Source organism: Cyprinodon variegatus, unplaced genomic scaffold, assembly GCF_000732505.1.
Source record: "Cyprinodon variegatus isolate N-32 unplaced genomic scaffold, C_variegatus-1.0 Scaffold1100, whole genome shotgun sequence".
Classification (NCBI taxonomy): domain Eukaryota; kingdom Metazoa; phylum Chordata; class Actinopteri; order Cyprinodontiformes; family Cyprinodontidae; genus Cyprinodon; species Cyprinodon variegatus.
The window spans coordinates 59,430-75,051 of record NW_015151553.1 but is presented as its reverse complement, the minus strand read 5'-3'; the positions used below and the strand labels follow the sequence as shown (position 1 = coordinate 75,051).

The 15,622-nt window shown below is 39.8% G+C and overlaps 2 protein-coding genes across 2 annotated transcripts in view; one reads left to right on the top strand and one right to left on the bottom strand.

The window, feature by feature from the left end:
• The window catches only part of LOC107101475 (tryptophan 5-hydroxylase 1-like), a 17,592-nt gene extending 12,093 nt beyond the window's left edge, over positions 1 to 5,499 (bottom strand). The window contains exons 1-3 of the mRNA XM_015400413.1: positions 5,347 to 5,499; positions 1,925 to 2,077; positions 1,606 to 1,789 (exon numbers count right to left, since the gene is read on the bottom strand). Coding sequence (XP_015255899.1) covers positions 1,606 to 1,789; positions 1,925 to 2,077; positions 5,347 to 5,448 — 439 coding nt within the window. The 5' untranslated portion in view covers positions 5,449 to 5,499. The remainder of the gene's footprint in view (positions 1 to 1,605; positions 1,790 to 1,924; positions 2,078 to 5,346) is intronic.
• Positions 5,500 to 14,514: 9,015 nt separating this feature from the next.
• LOC107101473 (AP-2 complex subunit alpha-2-like) overlaps positions 14,515 to 15,622 on the top strand; it is a 45,557-nt gene continuing 44,449 nt past the window's right edge. The window contains exon 1 of the mRNA XM_015400411.1: positions 14,515 to 14,770. Within this exon, the coding sequence (XP_015255897.1) occupies positions 14,704 to 14,770 (67 nt within the window). The 5' untranslated portion in view covers positions 14,515 to 14,703. The remainder of the gene's footprint in view (positions 14,771 to 15,622) is intronic.

Below are 15,622 nucleotides of genomic sequence, written 5' to 3'. Positions count from 1 at the left end.
CACCAGCTTCAAATTGGGCAGGATGTCAAAGCGGACTTAGGTTACTGATTGTTGGAGCTGGTCGGAGCTCAAAGCTTTCTTTGAGGTTGTGGTATGATGACTTCATTCTCGTAATATCACAAGTTAATTCTCATAATTTTACGACTTTATTTGCAAAATAGGAGAAAAAAATGTCTATCCTGGCCCTAATACTCTGTTGTAGCTCCGCTCCAGTTCTTTCCGACTTTATTTAAATTCATGTTTGACTTAAAACCTAGGCCAATGCCTACGCTGTAGTCAGTGCCTACATCTGCTTTGTTTTAACTTTACCACGGAATCGCTGAGACGAGGATTGCATATTGTGTTATTAAAAAGTGGGATAAAATATCATAAAAACATACACTATTTAAACTTAATACAGAGTGGGTTTACATAAAGTGATCTTTGTGGTAAGAGCCTGTTTTTGTAAAATGGATTGCATACATGCATTATATGCTATTATCTCATTTGCAGTGGGATGCGAAGTGAACTTTTTTAATATAGTCTAGCAAAATAAATTATTTATGAAATAGTAAACAACATGAATGGAGCGAGGTGTTACGTTCATAATTGGGCAACAGTGTGATAATTTAACAGCCAGTTAAATAAGACAATACACATGTATCGTTCACATCATTTAATCAAAGGCTGTGTGTCCTAGGGCCCTGGTATAATAACTGGAAAGGGTAAATGTCAGAAATTGCCTTCTCCTGAAAATTTGGGCAAGTGTGGAGCGATTTCGCCGGAGCAGCAGGAAAATAAAGGTGAACGCGGAAAGGATTTTGAATGGAGCGTCCTGGTGCTACTTTGAGCGGCGGAGCGAATGAGGGAATATCCTCCTGAGCGGGGAGTGGGAATTGCGCGGCACTCCGCTCCTTTCACATGCTCTGAGCTGCAGAGTACTTTTCAGAAATAATCATGATAAAAAATTTCCAAAAAAACAATCCACTGGACTTGATTTCCAAGTTTGAAGACGTTTTGCTTCCCATCCAGGAAGCTTTTTTTATAATTCAAAATGTCAGAACTAGCGTTGAGCTTGATGCTTTATATAGTAGCCCAAAAACTTGTTTTGGCTTAGAAAACATGTAAATTGAACCAGGGTCCGCCCCTTAGGAATTGGGAGTTGTTTTGGTTTCTTTGTTAGCCTGAAATACACAATACTAGGCTATGCCTCTGAAAGGGGGGGGGTCGTTAGGGGCAATTATTGGCTTGGCCCCCCGGGCAGGATGTTTTCTTCCCTGCATGGGGGTAGGGGGTTGAAATGTTAGCGGTCATTTCAACTGGGTATCGGGTATTGCAGGCTAACACAGAACCCAACGCGACTCCCCATTCCTAAGGTTTGTTCTTCTGGTTTAATTTGCATGTTTTCTAAAACAGCATTGAGGTCAATGCTAATTCTGACATTTTGAATTGAAAAAGCTTCCTGGATAGGAAGCGAAACATCTTCCAACTTGGGAACAAAGTCCAGTGGATTGTTTTTCTTTTTACTTTTATGGAATGACTATGACCTGGACAACTGAGAATCTTCACCAGCATGATAGAGAAAGGAACATTTTATTTTTAGATTTGACCTCATCAATGTCTCACCATCATTAGTAGGATAAGGGTTGTCAAAGGGAGTCATTTCTATAATCTCAGTGTGTGTCCTCAGCAGCTCAGTCAGCTCCTTCAGTTGTTCGTGCTCTGAATCGCAGTCGATAAAGATCTCAAAATCCGAATCTCTCCGTTTGGACTTCCGAGACTCAATATGAACCAGATGGACATGTTTTTCCTTCAACGACATGGTCAAAGAACACAAACAAGGGTGGAAGACAATCGAGTTAGATGTTTGCTTTAGCACAAAGAGAACAGTTTTATCTGAAACCATTTAATGTAATGCTTGTAAAAAGTTTAACAAAATATCTACCTGGAAAACCTTCAGAGCCTTGATAAGATCCCCCACTTCATTTTTCAGGGTGAATATAATAGTTGCAGCTCTCTTTCTGGAGTTCCTTGGCACTGCAGTGGTGAGGCTCTGGACGCTCTGATGATCATTAGCTCCATTGATCACTAGCTTGTCCTTTAATGTGGAAATATATTTAACAATATTGTCATCTTCAGATATTGTCTTTTAGTTTAATAAACTGTGAATATAAACTAGTTTTGTTTCGTTGGATACATTATGTAAGAGCTTCAGTTATTGACAGATTTTTTAATGACCACAGATAAAACTGTACTCATAACAAAGCTTCTGCCTGAAAGCGAGACATTCTTCCTGTTTTTGCAGGAATTGTCCCACAGAGGAAGAATTTGGGGAATTTGGGGAAAATTGTCATGATCGCAGCCCTGGTAGCTAATCTTATTTCTAATTGCCGTTCCCTCCCTGCTCTCTTATTATCATTTATCTTATTCACCTGCACCCTCTGCTATGTATACCATTCAGCCCAGCTATCGGGGCCAGATCATTATTCGTCTATTCTTTGTTTATTCGTGTTATGTTTTCGTGTCAGTTATCTATGTTTGTTTCGTGAGATTTAAGTTCCTGGTTCATGTCCTGAGTCTTGGAGGCCAGTGGATTGAGAGTTTGGTATTTGTCTCCTGGTCGTTTCCCGGCTTTTCTCTGCGAAGCACTCAGGGTTTTGGCTCGGAGTGCGGGAGGAGCTTGGATTCTGTTCCTTCTCCACGGAGCCGTCAGAGTTTTGGCTCGGAACACAGGGTAGGTCCGTTTTAATTTCGTTAAGCCTGGCTCCAAGGTGGAGATCAGTTTAAAGTTCAGCATTTATCTTGGTACCAAATCTTGTCTCTGTCCCTCTGAACCACTTAGACCCCTGTCTCCATCTGAGCGTGTCTGTCTGAGCACGCTGCTGGACTCTTAGAAGCTTGAACCTTACGGATTGCTCAGTGGATTCCTGGAACCCTGGTTCTGTCTCTTCTTGTTTGGATCCGAACCCCTGGTCAGGCTACAGACTCCTAGATCTCGGAACTGTCCGGTTCTGAACTGGTTCTCCTACCTGGATCGGTCTCCTACCTGCTCACTGGGGGTACTGCATCTGGGACACTTTGAACGGCTCTAAGCCACACCTCGTTTGGCGGTCCATCAGCAGGATCCTGCCTTCCTCAGAGAGGATAGACTGAACTGTTAAACCAGAGTGCCACTGATTGGTTGCGCCCCACCCCTCTGCAGCCACTGCGGTCCACTTATCCTGAGCAGTCCGCATTTCTGTTCTCTTCTGTCTTATTATTTCTTTGTCATTAAACGTTTTGAAACCTCCCATTGTCTGACTCGCCTTGAATACTGGGTCCATCTGTCCGAAAAATATCAGAACTGCTCTTTCAGCCTGATCAATGATCGTACTGTCCAATTGGGTGGCCACAACCATTTAGTCTGTTTGTGTTTGGAAGTCCCACATGATCTTAGCTCTGTCATTCCTCACCGCCTTGGAAGGTGGCTTCCATTCTGACCTGGAGGTCTCCAGTTTGAATTTTGCACAGCTTTGTCCTCCCACCTGCAGCACAGACATGGGCAGCTCCAGCCCCTCTCCCCCGTTGTGCTGCTTATTCTGCCTGGCAGGCTTCTCTGAGCCACTACTGTCCTCCTTCAGCCTCCCATAGTTAGCCTCTAGAGGCTGGCTATAGCCAGCTGCCATCCGTTGCTCTGTCTGCCCAGTGGACTTCTGCAATCTACTGCTGTCTTGCTTTGACCAACCCCAGTTAGCTTCTATAACTAGCACCGGCCAGCCGTAGCCTCTCTGTATCGCTGGTTGGACTCCTCTGACCTCCTGCTCTGGTCCCTTAGCTACAGAGGGGGGCACAGCTGGCTACCTTGTCCCAGTTCTGATGCCCTCTCTGTCAGTGCCTAACACTGATATCATGCTGCTGCTTAATGAGCTCTAGGTTTCAGTGATTACATGTCTACTGCCCAAAGGTCTCCCCAGGTTCAGTCTGTCAGTTTGGACTGGTTCAGACTTGTCCAGACAATGCACACATGGGGTTTCCCAATACAACCCTTACTTTCAACCACTATCCTCACCCAAAATCCACACACTGAAATTGGAGCCACAACTGTTTCTCTCCCCCAACTGGATCTCTCCCCCATCCAGGGATGTCTGGCTTAAGGCCGCCCTGATCCGTCGCTGTACTCCTTCCATCTCCCACAGTCAGATGTAATAATTGCATTTACTCAGTTGCATTTACTTGAAAAACTTTTTTTTTTTTACGTGCATTTAGGAGTAGTTTACATTACTCTTTATGTTTACTTAAAAATTATGATAAAATACCAGTACTCCTATTTGAGTAACATTTCTGGCTACTCCATCCATTGCCAGTAACTTCACTTAATGAAAACAAGCTTGATCTAAACAAATATGCACCAAAGAGAGACACACTTTCATAGTTTTATACTCAAGGCTTACCTGTGAAAATTGTTTTTTCCATCTGCTGAGTCTGCCGTGTCATTTAGAGGTTGAGTGATATTACAGTAAACAGCATTCTTTACCTTAACCTGTTCTTACATACTGTAACTATTCATTTTATAAATTTTATATCTCAAATTTTATTAAATCTGTTGCTATGATCATTTTAAATTTCTTTAAAGCATAATTGTTACTTTTACTTAAGACAAGACAAGCCATATTATAAAAGTACTTTTTAACCAACAATCCAAACAAATATGAATATTATTGCTTAGAGCATGATAGATCAAAAAAACTGGCAGACCTGACCATAAAAACCATAAGACTAAACCGACTGCAAGTTGCTGAATAAACTGAATAAAACCTCTTAGTTCTAGTAAGGAGCAAACTAAGGAATTAGTTTTATATCAAAGTCATCAGGACTAAGAAACAAACTTTAGACACATTCAAAATTTTCTAGAAGCTACCTTTCTGACTTTAGCTCTTACTGTGTTCTCCGTATTCAACTACGTATCATCAAAGCAAGATTTAATGATCCATCATTGAATGATCCCGTTCTTAACCCTTGGTTTTTGGTTGTGGCGCTAAATATGTTCAGTTTTCGTTAATGTTGAAATAATGCAAACTGTCCTTCAGATATCTGATGATTACGGCAGAAGCATCATACAAGATATTTGCATATTTTAGGTATATCTGAAAAAAAACTGAACTTTCAAATAATCTTTTCAGTAAATTTATGGTAATTAAAGATAAGTCAAGTCTATAAAAAATATTTCAGTGAGTTAAAAGCTTAAATCAAAAGAAATCCTGAAGTGATCAAGCGGAAAATAAAACAAGTTTGAGAAAAAATACAATAAACTTCCACTTCATCATTTTTGATTAGCTTTTCCTAAAAATGTACATTGAGGCGTCAATTACAGTTTTTTTGGATACTCACCATATCGTCTGCTTTTTTCTCAGAATCAATTGACTTTCCTTTATTTGGCCCCGGTTCTTCTGACTTCTTGGCTTTTACCACAACCTCCGGATCAGTTGACATTTTTATGATGTATCAGGATAGAGCAGTAAAGTTCTTTTAACTCGGCAGAGCTGAGCTGGAAACCCCACACCAGAGACTGGACGTTGAGTAGTAGAGTCAGAAAGAACAAAATGAGGGTTGTATTTATGAGTCTGCAGGGTGGGGAGGGTTCAGGAAAGAGAGATGGAGAGGTTCAATTTGAACATGAGGGAAATTAGAGCAAGCCTGATTAACATGGCCTGCAAACCACCACTGCTTCAGTAAAGACTGCTGTGCTTCAGATTGAATTTTCCGAAGCTACGACATGTTTCAAAAGTTATAGGCTTTGCCTACAATAAGTGGCACTGTAATAAACTAATGATGAATAATAAAAGTAAGAATTTTCATAGTACCAATTCAAAACTCAATCAGGTCATACAGACTGAATGAAGTTTTCAATCCATGAAAAACCAGCTGATTGCATCCAGTCATTGATTTTTTTTTTATCTTCCTGGATGAGGATGTGGAAACAGTGGAGAGGAAAAACTCCCTTTTAACTGGAAGAAACCTCCAGCAGAGCCAGAACCAGGCTCAGTGTGAGAGGCCACCTGCAGACGCCAACTGGAGTTCAATGACAAAGAAGTAGACATAGAAAACGAAAAGAGAGGCACTGATCTATAAATACTTTCTATGTTAGAAAAGCTAACAATAAACTAGTTCCACAGGTGGGTCTGTCTGGGGAAGAAGCAGTTACTCAGACGAGCTCTGAGCCAGTTTTCTTGTCAACGGAAGAAAGAAAGAACATCTACTTAGTCACAGTAAAAGCTGAGCCCATATCTATGTCTAGGAAAGAAATAGAACTAAACACTGAAAAACAGCCCCAACGGTATCCTCTGTAATCAAAGGTGTTGATAATGGCAGCAGCGAAGGATGGTATCACAGCCAAACAGGAACAGACCTGATGAAGCTACTATGATGATAAAAAGCAAAGATAGCATGAGATAGTGAGAGGTTGAATGAACAAATACTGCAGAATGAAAAAATCAAGATGGAATTAAGCAGAATATGGAATAGAAGTCCCTACGCCCTCTGGCAGTCTAAGCCTATAGCCCTAACCCTAACCCTAGAACTAGCGTTGCAACAATGCCAATTTTTTGGCCCCAATACGATACCCGATACATGGCTGTGCAGTATTGGCCAATACCGATACCATACTGAAACCATCTGGTTGAAATTGATGTGTGTGTGTGTATATGAAGAACTGCACTTGGATGTGAAATAATTGCCATCATGGCTTTGTCAAGTTGCTGCCTACCTTTGTGAAGCAGGAAAAAGACTAATACAAAGTGAATCCAGTAGAATTTTTTATTGCCTACCTGGAATGGGTGACAATAGTTGAATAAACTTTTGGCTCTCAAAATGGTACCCATCTCCTATTTGCTGGTACTCGCCGATACCGATACCACCATTTTAGTGCTGGATCGGGGCCCCGCCCGATATCGTATCGGTGCAACACTAGTTAGAACCAGCATTTTTTTTGTCAGTGGGAAGGGAGCATAATGCTGATTTTTAGTGGGTAAACCCATGTGTAAATCCTGCATTAACCTGCTGATTTCAGTTGAAAAGAGGCATTGGAGTCTGAGGGACAATGGTATGGCATCAAGAAGCTTGCAATATATTCCACAGCATGGCCATGTTGTGCCCTTAAATTTAAGATAAACATTAAAAAATGTATAGGGAGAAGAGAAGAGCCAAAAGAGATTTAGATTTATTGAGACAGGTAAAAAGGCTTTTATCAATTTGTTTTGCCACCAAAGATCTATGCTTTGAAACATTTCTTTAATGTTAAAAGCAATCCCTAGTAGCTTTCTAAATGATGCTGAAAGGATAAAGAAATATAGAAAATGAAACCTGTTTTTCATATAGAGGTTTGAAAAGAGGATTCCAGAAAAGTTAGATGTGTCCTAATAGCAAATAAATCTACTGTAGATACTAGAAACTTTGGTCCACCCAGAGAGTGGTGCCTTTGCAGCCATTACCTTAAAGCAGTGTGTATATTAGGAAATAAAAATTGCTTGACCCCAAACCAGTCACTGGCCACATCTAGAGTCACCAGGCCCGTACTAGTATTCTGTGACACCAGGTATTTGCCTGGTGGGCCAGTCCTAATTTCAGCGTGCAAGGGCCGGCCCTCCTTTGATCACACCGCCAACACTCTCCGGCTGAAGCACCTACCTGTGACAGTAAATAACTCAAGGAACTCAAGAAGTAATACAATGTTAACTACCTTAATTGTGAATGCAGTGTATATAGCCCTTCCTTGTCATGCACATCCCTGTGACGGTTGATCAATATGTTAACATTAATGCTGACAAAAGCAGAATTCTTGCTCTTTTCAGATCTATTTTCTGCGTCTTATGGGGCGGGCGTTAAGGTATGCAGCTCTGTAAGTGATTTAGGAGTCTCATATGAAGATCCACTGCTCAAGCAGTTTAATGTGTTTAATGTAGAACATTAACCGAGTGGGACAACATAGATGAATAAATATGTGCAGATTTATTAGCAATGGATGATTTAGTCTGATTTCACAGGTTTTCATTGAAACTAAAGATGTTTTCTCAATAATTTTCCAGTTGGTGCAGTGTAATAAGAGAAGAATGACCTTGAACTGGTTCTGGCTCATTGTCACCCCTATGATAATGTTCTGACTTGGCCACTGCTCTAAAACACTGCTCTACACAATTCACTGTTGGAGTGGGAAAAAAAATGAAGTTCATTTTATTTGCATGTTTTCTGGCCCAGTGGTTTATTTTACTTAACTAGAAGCAGGCAGAGACTAGCCTGACGTAGTCCTACTTAATTCTAGTCAGAATATGAGTCTGATACTGCTCCATAGAGCTGTGATTATGGGGCGTGTTTCGAACGAACCAGGAAAAAAAATGCCTCTGCACTCAATTGGATAGACCTACAACCAATAAGAGCAACGGAGTGCGAGACGTATGTTAAACTTCCCGACCTCAAACGTACAACGTTACCTACTATGTTTACAACATGGGATTAATATCACGACATTGCGAGTTATTTACTAAATCAGACAGTCAGATGATCTGTTACCATTTGTAAGTTAGATGAACTTCGTCCACGACGATACCCATAACGTTGGCTTGAAAACCATCAGAGCCTAGCATGTCCCTCCACTTGTTGTTCAGTAGCCAGGATTCCGGGCTTCCGAAAAGGAGCTGGCAACGACCGCTGGCTATATCCACCTCATTGTTCACGCCGAGTTGCATCGCCGTTTGGTGACGCGGTTGATTACGTTCCTTTTGATCGTCTGTCCATCATCGTATAAAGCCCGCCCTGACTATTTGATTGGCCCGCCAGATATTGGGCAAGCATACTTGCGCTACTATTGAGCAATGCCAGACCGAACTTCCCGACCTCAAACGTTGTGGGCGGGACTAAGTTCGGAATGGCACCCAGGCTAGGCAGAGACCCCAACTGGTTTGGAAATGTAATGATACACTTGAAGCTGGTAAAGACTAGTTACTCTTTGAAAGGAGGAGACATATTTGTGAAGGTGTGGTCAGCGTCTACTCGTTTAAATGAAGAGGAGGATAATTGAAAGGGTACAAAATACGTTATTATTGTTACATTTTGTGCCCCTGTACCCTGCCTCTAACCCATAGACTGCTGGTGATAGGCACTGGTTCTTGTTTGATCCTGACAGATTAAGCAGGAGTAGATTGATGAATGGATGGATGTTACATTTTGTTTATATGCAGATAATTTGTTACCCCTATTTTTTAAGTTAAATATTATGAAACTTCAGATAACGACACCAGAGTGCGTAAAAATAATGCGGCTGGTCCTCTAACAGTAGTCTGTCCATCCCTATACACCTGATAAGACTTGAGTCTTTTGTCGAAGATGAGTTATTGCTTTCTTTTAGTGACTTTCATGCAGCTGGAAGTATAGAGATATGTTTCTAGAAACTCTTGTTCAATAGAAGAACTGTTGATTCTATTAAATCAGTGTCTGATTGTCCCATCTGCAGCCATATCATTGCTATAACTGACTCCCTCACAGATACTACCCCCAGCACACCTGTAAACAAACCAATCACTCATTCAGCTTCAGTGTACTCTGCTGCTATGAGCACATTTCCACCTCAGACGAACAGTTCATCTATGATGAGTGATTTTACTCAGATTAGATTTGGACCAGACCAGAAGTCTGTCTCTGTTTTTTTTTTTTTGTTCATTTGCCTGAGACAGCTGGTCGTCTTTAAAAGAATCTGCATGAGACCTTGTACACCTAAACACATTTGCAGCCGGATCTGAGCCTCCCTAACAATCTGGGATGAAACCAGGTGATGCAGTACTTCTGGCTGGTTAACTGCCAGGTTTTCTGGGCGGAGAGTCGGAGCGGTGCGGCCTATTTTAGTAAGCTTAATTAAAAGCAGGGTGATCCATCTAGTCTCTGCTGATGTAATTAGAGCCTCCGTGCCTAAGGGTGGTATTGCTTTCTTTTCCTGTGTTGTCTCTGTTCAGGGTCATCCTGGAACCACATGCTTGTTTTCAGAGGTTTATTCTGTTATGCGTTGGTCTTACTAGCCTCACACAGCCATGAAGAAATCAATCATGTGGATAACACATGTTGATTCTAATTACCTCTATGGAGAAATGTATGCTATTGAGTTTTATACTAAGGATAAATGAAGACACAATTTAAAAGAATAAAAAGTAAAAGTCATAAACTTTTTAGTGATGTGGTGATAAAATGTTCATAGGGGTGTCAAAGCACTATAGGGGTGGGTGAAAACCAACAGGGGCCAGACACCAGTTCATAGTCAATCTACACAGTACCAACAAAGAAATTAAAAAGAAATACATGTAAAAACAAAATAATCTTTCTAAAGCCTCTGTTAATACATAAAAGCATATTTACACGTCCATGCTTTCAAAATTACAGCTTCTAGTTGCACTCTTTTAGACATAAGAAACAAGATAATGACAAGTCCATTATGAGAATATCATTAGTGACTTTCACCAGAGTTGTTTCAGTGCTATGATGAGCTCTAAAACCAGAAACCTTCAAAAAGTTCACTATTGTGTAAAGGCTGATTTATACTCAGAAACCAGGTCATCTGTGCGTGTGTCGCAGCGAATGCAAATGTGCCCCCGCCCCTTCCACAGACACTCTGGTGCACCTTTCCAAAATTGTAGGTGACCACAGACAGTGCTGCAGACAGGAGGCCTCTGATTGGTCAAATCTACATCTGCTCTACTCTATGCGTATTTCCTTTTTGGTACCTTACCGGCTTGTTTTGTTTGTATGACCGCCATTGGGGTAGAAGATGAACCAGCTAGAAGAACGAGGTGCGCAAGAACGCTGAGACCCTTTTCCCACCTGGATCCCCGCTCTTTTTCCTCCTCATGTCTCTCCGTTATTGCACAAACTTGCCTCCACTTCCTCACCGCCTCGGCCATATCTAGACCCACAGCTAGTTCCTTATTGTCCCTCTTGCATTGTGGTGTGTAACAACATAGCGCAGACCATGCTTCAATATTGGGCATAAATCAAAAATATCTGCGACAAGCTCACTGCTACACACTGCTGGTGGAGGATAACCAGCCTTTAAGTGGTCACACACTTGATTGGCAACTATTTTCTCAAAAATATTAGATCAGAAAGGAAGATTGGATATAGGTCTATAATTGACCAAGTCATCTGGGCCTAGAGATAGTTTTGTTTGTAATGGATTAATTACAGCACCCTTAAAAGCCTGAGGTACATACCCCTGTAACAGGGATAGATTAATCACATTTAAAATGAAGGAGGAGATCAGAGGGAATACTTCCTTAAAACAACAATAAGTAACTTTTCAACCTTCATAAAATATTTTCACAACTTTTGTGATTATATGTCAACTTACAACTAGTTGAATGACACCTCTGTCTTGGCCCAAGGGGGTCTGTTTCATCTGCACTAAGCAACTGCACTGAGCAACTGCACTATGTGGTGCATTAATACGGGACAAAACTTAAGTTAAACGTTTATTTTCAACATCGTCGTTATTGTTTCACTACAGTTGGATTCATTACCTCAGTACTATTCATCACCCAGAGACAATCGAAACAGACATGTTGTTCAATCCAATTCCAGGTGACTGGAAGATCAGGATTTTACCGCTCTATGCGCTGGTCCTCCAGGGAAATGCTGCCTTCCTTCAGACCAAACAATATAGCTTCTGTAAACTGGGTAGAGCCAAATTTGATCAAAACTGAAAGTTTGTTATTACATCTATTAAGAAAATCAGAGATTAGAGCAAAGTTTCAACTTTCAATTTACAAAGCACGTTATTTGCTTGCAGCAATAATGGATCAAAATTCGCTCCAGACTAGTAGGTCCCAAACCACACTGAATTTCTGAAATGTGTCAGTCATTTCTCAGTTTTAATAGGAAGCATTCCTACCATCTAGGTCTCGAACTTACTTAGGTGGTGACTCAGATGTCCGCATATTTAAAAGACATCTCTACACTATGATCATATCATGGGACACACAGGGTATAATATTTCTACCCATATTGTGCAAAATATTGGAGGAGCCAAATAATTCAATCTCAGAATTGGGATGCAGGTTTACTTTAAATGCATTGGAGTTTTACTTAAAGTTCAAATCCCAGGAATTATGAACCTCACAGTATTTTTAAAATTGCTGACAGAATGCAATCTGATCTCTTAAATGTTTCATATACAGGAGAATTTTGGGATCTTATTTGACCTCCGAGTTATATAATCTATGTACGACCTTAAACAGAATTGGTTGTAATCTAGCATTAGACTAGCATTAATCTAGCATGAGCTAGTTTGTATCCATGTTTCACTTTCAATCATTCATATCTTTGAATTTAAAAGAAGGATGTGAACGTTTTTTGGAGAAAGCACAAACTAATTTCCTAATCAACGATGATGAAATCTGTAAGAACCTTTACTTAAGAAATGTCTTTTGACCCAGATGACTTGGTCAATTATAGACCTATATCCAATCTTCCTTTCTTATCTAAAATTCTTGAGGAATCACTTGCTAAACAAGTGTGCGATCACATACACCATAATGAACTTTTTGAAGAGTTTCAGTCTGGCTTTAGAGCTCATCATAGCACTGAAACAGCTCTGGTGAAAGTCACTAATGATATTCTCATGGCCTCAGATTATGGACTTGTATCTGTGCTCGTCCTGTTGGATCTCAGTGCTGCATTTGATACAGTTGACCATAATATTCTTTTAGAAAGACTTGAATATTTTGTAGGAATTAAAGGTACAGCACTAGACTGGTTTAAATCTTATCTATCTGATTGATTTCAGTTTGTTCACGTTAATGACTGATCTTCCTCATGCTCAAAGGTTACCTGTGGAGTACCACAGGGATCAGTGCTAGGACCAATTCTCTTTACTATATATATGCTCCCAATCGGTAGAATTATGGGACAGCATGGGATTAATTTTCTCTGTTATGCTGATGATACTCAGCTATATCTGAGAGGTTTCTTCCTGTTAAAGGGGAGTTTTTCCTCTCCACTGTCACTTCAAGCATGCTTGGTAAAAAAAAATGACACTTTATTAAAAATGTCAACAACTTTCTGTCATGGATATGAATAAAGAAATTATACATTTTATTTTTTTTCAAAAGTTATTAGACATTTAGGGCTGTAAGAGGGTTTTGTGAAATTATAAAAGGTTGCAGTTTCGTTTTGACCAAATAATGGTTTTAAGAGTAACTTTGTTAAGTTTTCTATTAAAAAGGTCTTTTGGTGTATTTTAATCTTTTCCCCGTTTTTTTTTTCAGAATTATATATATATTGCACAGATTTTATATTTTTAAATTTAACTACTGTGTAGTCTGCATAATTTTCGCCTATTTATATGGTCAGTACAGTTCTGCACTGCAAGTGCAATAACGCAAGTCAACGTGCTGATGAAGATTCTCAGTCATCCAGGTCATAGTCATTTATTTTCATAATTTTATGACTTCATTCTCGTAATGTTATGCCTTTATTCTTGGAATTTCATTACTATTCTCGCTGCGACTTTATTCTCGTAATTTAACAACTTTATTCTCTTAATGTTACAACTTTATTCTCGTAATTTTATTACTTTTCTCTTAATGTTACGACTTTATTCTCTTAATTTTACGACTTTATGCCCGTAATGTTACAACTTTATTGTCTTAATTTTCTGACTATTCTCATTGTGACTTTTTTCTTGTAATTTTACGACTTAATTCTCGTAATGTTGCGACTTTAGTCTCGTAACTAATGGCTTTATTGATGTAATTTTACGTCTTTATTCTCTTAATGTTGCGACTTTATTCTCTTAACTTACGACTTTATTCACGTAATTCTATGACTATATTCTCTTAACTTACGACTTTATTCAAGTAATTCTATGACTTTATTCTCTTAATTTACGACTTTATTCACTTAATTCTATGACTTTATTCTCGTAACTTACGACATTATTCTCGTAATTTTACAACTTTATTCTCATAATATTACAAATTTATTCTCTTAATTTTATGACAATTTTTGTTGTGACTTTTTTCCGTAAATTACAACTTTATTCCCACAATTTATGACTTAAGTCTCGTAATGTTATGCCTTTATTCTTGTAAATTTATGACTATTGTCGTTGCGCCTTTATTCTCGTAATTTAACAACTTTTTTCTAGTAATTTTATGACTTTATTCATGTAATTTTCTGACGTTCTTCTCGTAATTTTCCGACTTTATTATTGAAAAAAAAAACCAAATCTCTTGCCTGGCCCTAATACTCGTAATTTTAATAGTAAAAGACGATAAAAAATAAGATTTGAGAAAACACAACTTACTCTTAAAAAGTTTTTTTTTTTTTTTTTTTTTTTTTTTTAGATTCATCTTTGCCTTTTTATTTCAGTTAAAAAACCTATTTTTGTTTTTTCAGATGTCAAAAACTTGCAGTAATGAAACTAGATTTCCTCCGTGCTGGAGTCTGGTCAACCTGCTACTCTTTTGAACGCAGACGGTCGGAGCGCAGCAGCCGCGCGCGGGGTGTTTCCTGCGCTAAAGGGACGCAGCCGCGCGCGGGGTGTTTCCTGCGCTAAAGGGACGCAGCCGCAGTCCGTCTGGTTCCTGTAGAGCAGCTCCTGCTCAGACTGAAGTTAACTGAACCAAAACAACTTGTTAGAAACTTGCTTCCTGTTGCTGAGGTGTCATTATCAGTCACACAGACAGCTCGCATCGACACGGAGTGGACAAAATGCCCACGGTCTCTAAAGGAGATGGAATGCGTGGACTTGCCGTGTTCATCTCAGACATCAGGAACTGTGAGTTTGTTTTCAACCTGAAGCTAACCCACAGCAGCCGCTGTAACGGCGGCGGCGGACTCCGGCGGCTCGGTGTATCTACCGGGGTCATTAGAGCAGGTGTTAGTAGGGGGGGAGACTAATTGCTGGACTGTGTGTTTGTTCCAACAGCGTTAGTTAGCCGTTAGCTCCCAGCGGCTAATGTTGCGTTCAGGGCGTGAACCGAACCGCTCCCTGCAGATAAAAACTGGGGAATTTCTCGGGAAACTAAAGTTACTAGTTTAAAGTCAGGGTGTTTCATCAGGAGTGTCTACCTCATAGTTTTCTGTTAAAAATTGATGTCCTGTAAAGAAGTTTTAACAGAAAAGTAATTAAAAGTTTCCTCCTCATCTCCTAAGACATCAGTTAAACCTTCTCATCTCTGTTTATTCTCTGGATTGCTGATTACCCGTTGTAGGTGTGGGGTTGAAGTGAAGCCACTGGCCGCCATATTGGTACTCCCTAGATAGACCGGTCGCAATGTAAACAATCTGTGCGCTACAGCATCGAACAACGATGATGTTCTCATTTTCAGGGGGAGTTAAGACTTTTAAAAGAAAGATAAATTCATCACTTTGACACTCACTGGCTGTTTCATAGCATCAATAGATTACTTTAACTTATAATAAATATATAGGCACATCACATTGCATAGTCAGTATCAAGTCTATAAGTCATGTAATATAACACATTATATAAATCCATCACAATAACGTTAAGTTGTTAATAAAGCGTAACATGAAAGGGCTGCTTAGTGGAGCAGTGGGTAGCACCTCTGCCTTGCAGCAAGAAGGTTCCAGGTTCTTTCTGCATGAAGTTTGCATGTTCTCCCTG